Source organism: Myotis lucifugus, unplaced genomic scaffold, assembly GCF_000147115.1.
Source record: "Myotis lucifugus unplaced genomic scaffold, Myoluc2.0 scaffold_3, whole genome shotgun sequence".
NCBI lineage: Eukaryota > Metazoa > Chordata > Mammalia > Chiroptera > Vespertilionidae > Myotis > Myotis lucifugus.
Genome location: NW_005871051.1, coordinates 16,813,816 through 16,823,323, shown reverse-complemented (window position 1 = coordinate 16,823,323; position 9,508 = coordinate 16,813,816). Strand labels below are relative to the sequence as shown.

The 9,508-nt window shown below is 53.4% G+C and overlaps 1 protein-coding gene across 1 annotated transcript in view; it reads right to left on the bottom strand.

Moving 5' to 3' along the window:
- Nucleotides 1-6,382: 6,382 nt before the first annotated feature.
- The window catches only part of IGFBP2 (insulin like growth factor binding protein 2), an 18,426-nt gene continuing 15,300 nt past the window's right edge, over nucleotides 6,383-9,508 (bottom strand). Inside the window, 2 exon segments of the mRNA XM_023763303.1 lie at nucleotides 6,383-6,836; nucleotides 8,677-8,963. Of these exon segments, the coding sequence (XP_023619071.1) occupies nucleotides 6,702-6,836; nucleotides 8,677-8,963 (422 nt within the window). The 3' untranslated portion in view covers nucleotides 6,383-6,701.

The window sequence follows — 9,508 nt, the reverse complement described above, 5'->3', positions numbered from 1 at the left end:
GATAGAGCCGTCCCCCCTGCATGTGGAAGGGAGGCAGGTGTGGAGCGCTGCCCGCCGCAGGCTTCTCCTTGATCCCAGGCTGCCTACTGGCCTCTGACTGCTCTCCTGGCAGCCTGAAGCTCCAGCTTCTCAATGGCCTCAAGTCTAAGTGTTGACCTTCCCCAACAGGAGGTCTCATCCCAGCTCCCTTTTGACTCCTGCCTCACTCCAGCAGCGTAGACCATACCTGATGTCCCAGTGATGGAGGGAGGCCTAGCCAGGACTGATCCTCCTTCCCCCAGAGCCCTCCCCACCCTGGCAAGGCAGGGCATCTGGGGAGGAAGTTTCTCAGACAGCCAGGCCTGGACAGGCCCGGAGACTTCAACCCTCACCCGGGGAGGAAGGGAGACCCCGAGGCTGTGGGGTCCCACCTCTTCTCCCCTCGCCCATGTCCCCATAACCACTTTGGTGGTCTCCACTGTACCCCTGCAGGGTCAGCCTCCTCTGGGGTCTGGGAGAGGTGGGCCATGTACACAACGCACTCCCTTCTTCCACCACCTAACTCTCTAGCAGCCACCCAGCTGCCATGGCAACCGCCAGGCCCCCTCACGAGGAGGCAATGTTCTCCCTGTCCATGGGCTCAGCCCCTAGAGGCTCCAGCTCAGCATGGGGGTTCAGAGAGGAGTGGGCCAAGGAGAGGCAGGACCCTCTGCTCTCAGAGAGGACTTTTGTGGCTTCCAAGAGAAAGGAGGCTACGTTTTAAGAAGTGGTGGGACTAAGGGAACAGGGTTTGACCTGCCAGCAACCTGGGCGTTGTACTGTCTTTATTTTTGAAACCACTAAAGTGCAAGACCTATTTTGCACTTTTCTCCACTTTGTTTTTCTCTTAGGTTTTTGTGTCTTTTTTGGAACATACTTCCTTGGTTTCCTAGTGGAGTACATGGCTTAGCCATCTCCACAGACTCTGGCCTCCTCTCTTCAGCTCCTTCTGAATGGGGAAGGGGAGGTGGGAGGCTGAGTTCACTCCACTCCTCTGGTCCCCGGACACCAGCCTGAGTCCCACCTGCCGCCGCCAGCGCCGTCACACAGTAGCCCACACGGATAGACAGTTGTCAGACAAGATCCTTCAGATTCCGAGTTGCCTACCGGTTTGTGTTTTTGGTTTTTGGTTTTGTTTTTTTAGACAGCAGTAACCACAGCACATATTACTGTAGTTCTCGATAGTTTTACATACATACATAGATACATACATACATACATACCATAGCTCTATTTTCTCCTATTTTTTGTCTTCAACTTTTTTTTTAAGAAAACAAATGCTCATAATCTTTACTGGTGAAAAGGATGAATAAACAAACCAACAAACAAAACCAGTTTGTGGTGAAAAAAAAATTGCAGGAAAAATAATTCGCCTGAATGTGGAAGAACTCGCCTCCTGTTTAGCATTTTGTACCTAAGGAAATAAAAATGAGAAAAAAAACAACAGAGGATCTCACGTTTTCTTAAAAAGGTGAAGATTGCTGTATACTATTTATTCATCTTATAATTTATGTTACTCCTGATCTTTGTCGTTTGTCGTGACGAAGCATTTATTTAATAAAGTGATGCATTCAGTTAGCCTGCGTCAGCTTCCTCCGGGTCCCAGGACTCTCCTCGGGCCACATCCAGAGGGAAGGACAAACGACCAGGCAGAGGCAGGACCCAGGGGACCCCAGGCCCATCTAGAACTTGGGGGCCCCCTTCTCCATCCCTTCAAATCTGTCTCAATGAGTTCATGCATACCAAATATCAATGCATGTTCAGCTACTGCTATTACTATGATATTCTTATTATTTAATCTCAGCCCCTGCTATTAAATAAAGTGGCCTTAATCTATCCTTAAGCAAATGATGAGTCTCTTCTCTTTGGAGAGGATTTTAAGGAAGGCATTTCTAGAATGTTCCTCAGTCACTTACTCCTGGGAACCTCTGGCCAAGGCAAATCCCACCTCCTGCTCCTACCCAGCCCAGTGGAGAGAGAAGCTATGAAATGGCTGGTGACTGATTTCAGCCTCTCAGGGGTTTAAAGAGCATCGTTTCCACCTGTCCTGCTGCCACAGGCACCCTGCTGCGGTTCCCCCTAGACCCCTCTCCTCTCGGCTCTTCTCCCAGCCCCAGGTGCCCTCTTCCTTTGTGGAGCCCATAGCAGCACACTTCTGTGGGCGTCCCTGACCGCCCCCTACAGGGGCCTCTCCACTCCACCTGAACCCTGTGCTCTGCCCCTTGCGAATCACAAGTCAAGTGAACTAACTGGGAGTGCCCCTGCCCGACCAGGGGGTTTGCTGGTCATTGGGCCCACACCTTCCCAAGGGTCGCTGTGTCCCTGAGACCTCTCCACCCACACACAGCTTTGCAAACGTGCGGTCTTCAGCCAAGGCCCAGCAGTGAAGGCAAAGGTGAGAGTGTGAAAGCTGGGCTGGGAGGCAGAGAGGAGCTGGTGCCTGGCCCACTTTCCTTTGCATGGGTGTTGACCCATGGGGTGACAGGAAGAGTAGGGTGCAGGAAGGCCATGCTGGACTGGGTCACCCCACAGGACTTGCCCTGGGACTGTCTCCTGGCCTCTTCACCAGCAGCTGCTCACCCTGCTGTCACCCACATTCTGCCTGAAGGAGGCGTGGGCAGGACTCTTCTTCAATTGCTGTGTCCGCCCCCACCCCCTTCCCTCCCCTTACACCCTCATCTAGGAACTCCTAGAGTTCTGGCTCCCAGCTGCCACCCCTTCTCCCACCCCCACCCTAGACAACCCACACAGCACCTTAGTGATCACACATCCACCTGGGGTCCTATGATCCAGTAAGATTGGGCTGGAGTCTCATGTCTATAATAGAACATTTCTAGAAACATGGTTCTATTTCACTCCTCAACTCTACCAGGTCTCCCCTCCATCCACTGAAACCACACTCTGAGCCTCGACACCTAAAGTGTTCCACATGGAAAATCTGAAAAGCCCACCCTCCCATTCCAATCATACTCTACTATTACGGTGAGAGGAATGGGTGGTGGGGGACAAGGAGGCAGTGTTAGCATTTTACTTAAGGGACAATGGAATCTCTGGTCTGTGGTTTTGTTTGTTTATTTATTTGTTTGATCCATCGACCATCTGGCTCTGCTTCCTTCTCTGAGGACCCTGAAGCCTGTGGTTCCACTGACAGCTTCCACTTATGGGGGGTTTCGCCTGCCCTGGAGAAACCTCACCAGGCAATCTCCTCACTCCTGCACAGCCCTGCTGAGCCCTGAGGGAGAAAGTCCCACCATCCTGTGAGCTTCCAGTCCTGCCTGAGGAACTATTAGGGACTCCTACCTGAGTTGTCTCCCTCCCACGTTCCCCTCAGGTGTAAGCACTCTGGCATGCTTCTCCCCATACTGCCTTCTCCCTGTCAGAGAAAACCAACACCACTTATGAGACCATCCTCATCTTCCCATCTCAAATCCTACAGAGTTAGCCACAAAAGCGCCATGATGCGCTTCCTCCCTCCCCAATCAGGCCCCCTGTTTCCAAGGACAGCCCCCTTCCTTTGCTCCCCGCCCCCACCTGCTGCTCCTCCACCTCCTCCATCAACCATCCCCTCTCTCCCTCAACAGGTGACAGAGGAGGGGGCGAGACAAGGGTGGATATGAACAATGTCTTGGAGCTAGAATCAATGGGACTTGTTCGTGAATTGGATGTTGAGATGAGGATGCAGGAAAGTCAAGGGTGTCTTCTCCACCCAAAATCCCCCAGGCAGCTTGAATTCAACATGCCCAAATTGAGCGCATCCTGTAAGCTTACTTAACGATGAAATAAATGAAGTCCAGAGGTCAGAAGGGTGTCCACAGTCACATAAGCCATAAGTAGGAGAGTCCAAATTCTGCTCAACGGCTGCCTCCCCTCCAAGCCCTTGCTCTCAACTACCACATCACAGTTAGCTAGTATTCAAGACACACCTGGCAGATGTGGTCACGGCAGGGTGATTCTCCAAATTCAGAGGCACAAGCTCGGGGCCTGCTTTGTGGGCGTGTAACCTATGTAGTCACGCAGGGCCCTGTGCTTGGCTTAATGCTCTGCTGCTGCTGTCTTGAAATTCTTAATAATTTCTGAAGCAGGGGCTCTGTGTTTTCATTTTACCCTGAATCCTACAAATCAGGTCACCTAGAAATCAGGTGATTCTACAAATTAGACTAGCCCAAGAGGCATGTTTTAATGCTTATTGCCAGGTCCCTTCCTAAGGTTCTAGCTCTGAAATAAATTCGGTGATCCCCCAAGTGTAACAAGCATTCCCAGTTAACTCATTGTGGACTCCTGGGACCACCTCTTAAGCAAAATACACTTGGAGGCCCTGTAAAGTCAGCTGCAATTTCCTGTCCTACCACACGGTGACAGTATAACCCCAGTGTCTCTCAACTGCCAAGTTTTTAAACTTTTAAGGAGGCTGGTTCTGGAAGGTGAGCAATAGCTTGACATCTCCAAGATCCCTGCCCAGCCAACCATCTTCATACATGGGCGCAATTGTGCCTTCCCTCCGCAAAGGTTTCTAGGTCATTTATACATCAGCGTGGTTCTGGTAGCTACAGCCACAGTGGTGGTGCTGCTCACCCCCACCCACAGCCCACCCCACCCCTAAATCCACCCCTTCAGAGGGCTTAGAGCACAAACAAGGAAACTGTGGCAAGTGACATGGAACTGGGCAGAAGACTGTGGCATCCTCAGGAGCACTTCACAAAAATGTTCCAGAAATGACCCAAGCAAGCTGGCAACCATGGGGCACGAGGGCTGACCCCAGCAATAATCCCATGATATCCCTCCCGTTTCATACAGTTCTATAGTTTTCAAAGCACGTTCACATCTGCCATCTCACATTGATTCCACCCTGTTATTTGAGGTGGAACTCGTCCCCATTAGAGAGATGAAGAAAACTGAGGCTCAGAGAAGGCAAGTGACATAGCTCCGGAGCAGTGGCATAATAAGCAATGCGACTGGATTCAAACCCAGGCCTCCTGACGCCAGCATTTTTCATGCCTCATTCCTGGCTATGCATTAGAATCATCCAGGAAACCTTTAAAAAATAAAACACCTGCCTGGGCTTCACTTCAGACCAATCAGATCAAAATATTTGATGTGAGGCACCCTCAGTCATTCAAATGTTAACCGAAGTTAAGCACTGCACTTCCCCAGAGAGCCAACAGGGGGTGACCAACCCCAAGACAGCAGCCAGAAGCTGCTGACTGTAGCTGAGGGGACAGGAGAGGGGTGGCCAGCACCCAGCAGTGGATAAAAGAAAACCAGACCCCAAGATCCAACCAGGGGCCCAAAGCACTGCAGGCCCCCAATTATCCCACAGGGGCGGTATAACTCCAGGCTGAGCAGCATGCACACTCTGGAGTCAGGGACTTCCAGGTCTGGGGCTGGAGTTTGGACACCGCTAGGGACCTTTTCCTCACCTATAAAGTGGAGCTAGTGATAGCACCTCATTTGTGGATTCATGAAGATTAATTGAATGAATGTACTTCCCAGGTGGCCAGCCACTAGCTAAGAGACCAAAGGTGGGCGGGGATGTGTCGCTTTGGGGGACCTGGTTTTCTTCTCATCACACCCAGGTAAGGCCCGGGTGTCCTCTGCCTCTCCGGAGCTGCCCGTCACCTCCTGTGGCAGGAAGGGCTCAGACCCTGACCCAGAAGAGGGGGGTCACATGGAAGTGGGGCTCTGCACCACGTGCTGGGGGAGGGAGGAGGGTTGGGCAGTGTCTGCCTTCCCCCATGGCCCACTGGCAGTCAGTAGGCCCCCTGTAATTACCCCAGGGGGTGGAGCCCAACAGAACAGTGTGGGAGAGCTCCTGCTTGGAATTCCTGCTTCTTAAAGGGGGCGCCCTCGTCTCTTCTTGGGCTCTTTAATATTTGCTGTTCTAGGTCCAGTGACGTGGGCCCCTCAGGGAGCCACCCCTGGATTCGGAGGCAACGCATCTGTGAATGCACTGGCCCACAGCAGCCCACTCCGTCCCTGGGGGCTGAACGGACATCTCCCCTCACAAAAGGGAGCTCTCATGTGAGGGGCCAGAGGCCCCCAGTTCCAGTGTTTCTCCCTTTGGTGTATCATCTGAATGTGCGTGAGGAAGACAGACGCCTGCTCCGCCTCTCCTCCCCCAGTGCCCACCCCAGGGGAGGTGGGGGGCCAGGGACTCAGCTGGGGGTCCAGGCAGACACTGGGTCCTGGGGTTACAAGTGAGGGCTCCACACCTTGAATTCCCACAGGCCGAGACCATTGGAGGGAGATCTGCCTTCCTCCTGCCCCATCCTTCTCCTTCCAGTTTCATGATGGGAAACCGAGGCTGGGCCTTTCCCACTTCCCCAGAAGTCGGGGGGCCCCAAAGACTCAGGCAAAAGACACACAATTTATTTTTCCTTTCTTTATTCTTAAGTAAAAGAGACCCAGGGGTTCAAAAATAAAAATGTCTTCTTCCCCCTCCCAAACCTGGACCCCAGCTCTGCCTCTGCAGCACCCCTTCCTCCGAGCAGGGACTTGAGAAGGGGGCGCGGCCTCTCCTACTGGGAGGGGCAAGGCAGCGGGTGTGCCAGGCTTGGTGCTGGTCTCTTTCCCAGTATAAATACATGTGTTAAACTCCTGGGAAGCCTTCCCCCACCCACCACCCAAGCATTCTCCTCTCTGCCTGTGTTCGGAGAGGGGGCGGGGGGTGCCAGGCACCGGCTGGTTTACTGCATCCGCTCATTGTAGTAGCGATGACACTCCGGGTCCCCACGGACTGTAGGGGATCCCTGAAGCAGCTTCCCGGTGTTGGGGTTCACGCACCAGCACTCCCCACGCTGCCCATTCACAGCCATCTTGCACTGAAGAGAGAGAAGAGGCCATGGAGGACACCCTGCAGCTGCCAGCTTTCATTATGTCGCTCAAGCCTGTGCGCTGAGCTGGGCTGCAGGGTGGTGCGTCTCCGCTTCACTGTGCGCCAGGGGGACTTGCTGAAATGCAGCTTCCTGTTCAGGGGGGCAGGGGTGAGCCTCACGTTGGGCACAGCTAACACTAAAGCTGCTGGCCCTGGCACTGCACTGGATGTGCCAGGCTGCTGGGGACACTCAGTGGTGAAAGGACTCAGCCCCCAGCGGCAGGGAGGTCCCTCCTGGGGGGTCCAGTATGGAGTTTAATCAGTGTGAGATGAAGATGCTTGTAAATGGTCGAAGGCAACAGTAGCACAGGTGTTCCCAGGCGCCAGGCACCATGTCAGCAATCTATATGCTGCTCGTTACAATTTTTATCTAACACGTATATTCATGTTGTTCTCACAGCCACCGTGTGAGTGCTCTTTATGTCACCACTGTATAGATGATGATACAGGGGCACAGGCGGGGTAAGGAACTTGCCCAACATCGCACAGCTAGTAAGAGCCATCGCTGACATACCCACCCTAGCATTCTCCCTGGGGTCCCTGCTCTAGCCATCAACGAATGACTCTTACAAACCCTTTCAGTTACCCACACTGCCTGTGTGTTTGTTTGCTTAGAAGAGATCACTATTTCTTCTTGAGCTCCCCATGAGGTAGCTGGCTTACATTCAGAGGGCACCTGCACAAATAGCGGTAAACGCTAGAGTGACACTGAGAGGGGCAAGGTGCCTGCCCTGTGAAGGAGGTGGGGAAGTGAGACACCCCCACTCAGGATCAGCAGAACCCCGCACCCCATCTCCTGGCTCTGCACATCCACCTCTCCCTCAGTCCTGACTGCCCACTAGGATCACCGGGGGACCTTTTGAAAATCCCAGTGCCCAGCAACTACCCACTCACAAAATCTGAAACTCTGGAGGTGTGGCCCAGGCACCGGTGTTTTTAAAGCTGCCCAGCAGGTCTGCGTGTGCGACCAGGGCTCAAAGCCGCCACTGCTTGAAAACAGGATGTCCACACTCCTCACCCCTTTCTCCCAACCACCCCTCCCATGCCTTCTCTCTGTCTGGAGTGAAAGGCACATCCATGTGCTGGTTCTCCCCATCCAGGCGATGAGTTGGAGGAGGAAAGGAGTGGACTGGAAAAAAGGCAAGTGACAAATATTGAACAGCCACTAACAGTCATCACTACAGACTCTATGTGCTATGTGAACAACACTGACAATGTCCAGGGGAAATCTGTGCACATCGGTGATCAGAAGCCACCGGAACAAAGCGGGAGGCGAGGAGAAGGTTTCCGGTGGTTTACTTACACTTCCCCAATGTTCTCTAATTCCTGGTTTTTAGAAATATTTTGAGTGGCATTTCTCCATCCTGAGATCCTTAACAATCAGAGAGGCTACTTGGTCAGCGATTTAAATCGACGATTCTGGAAGTGTGATCTATGCGCCATCAGCAGGCCCTAGCACCTTGATAGAAATGCAAACTCTTGGTCCCCACCCAACCTTCTGAATGGCGGTCTCTGGGTGTCTGCCTAGAAATGACCGCCAGGTAAGGAATGCTCAATCAAGGCTGAGAAGCACTGTGCAAGCCACCTCTCTTCTCCAAGAGGCTCCCTCCCAACCTGGACACCGAGCACTGCTGGCGGGTAGCTGGTAAGTGGAATCAGCCTCTGCCAGGCTGGAGGCCAGGGAGGGAGGCCTGGCTCTCGGGAGCTTGGCTCTCAGACCTCAGAGGGTTCCAGGTGCGTGGGGCAGGACCGAGGCACATCAGAGGCTTGGGGAGATCCTTTCTCACCTGTTTGAGGTTGTACAGGCCGTTCTTGTCACAGTTGGGGATGTGCAGGGAATAGAGGTGCTCCAGAGGGCCCCGCTCATCCGGAAGGCGCATGGTGGAAATACGCTCCAGGACCTGGTCCAGTTCCTGCTGGCAGGGGGTCTGTGGGTGCAAGTGGGCACAGAAGAGGCTTAGAGATGGCCCTGGGAGCGACCCCAGAAAGAAGCTCATGCATGGGAAGGGACTTCCCCAAGGCCACACGGGTAGTTGGTGGAACGAGGGACTTCTGACCCCGGCCCAGTGAGCTCACTACCATATCATGTGCCCCATCCACCCCTGAAAGAAAGTCGCATGGCTGTGAGCTTTCACTCCTCTCCTCCATCTGCGTCAATGGCTCTCAGGGGTCAAGATGGAATCTACTTGCAAAGACTGAATTCAGGTGGTTGTCTCTGGATCCATCTACCCTAGCCCAGTAGGAATGGCCCAAGCTCCATTCCTTTCCATAAACCATCGGGGGCCAAGACCCAAGATGGCAGAGCTGGGCTGGAGAGAGGAGGAGGTGAAGCCGAGGGAGGGGAGCACATCGCAACACGAGTGAGCAAGCTCAGGTGGCTCCATCGCCACCTCTAGCATCCATGTTCCTGCCTATGTTCCAAAGCCATGCAGAGATGTGGAGGTTTCAGAAGGAAGGGAACATGGCCCCGTCCATTTCACAGCCAAAGACACTAAGGCCCCTCAAAAGAGATGCTGATCTGCTGTTTGCCCTCAAGGGCAATCACTGTGTTAAAGGAAGAACAAGAGAGCCAAGATTAGCATGCTGACGACACGGAAAATGGATCATAGTAGGGGTGAC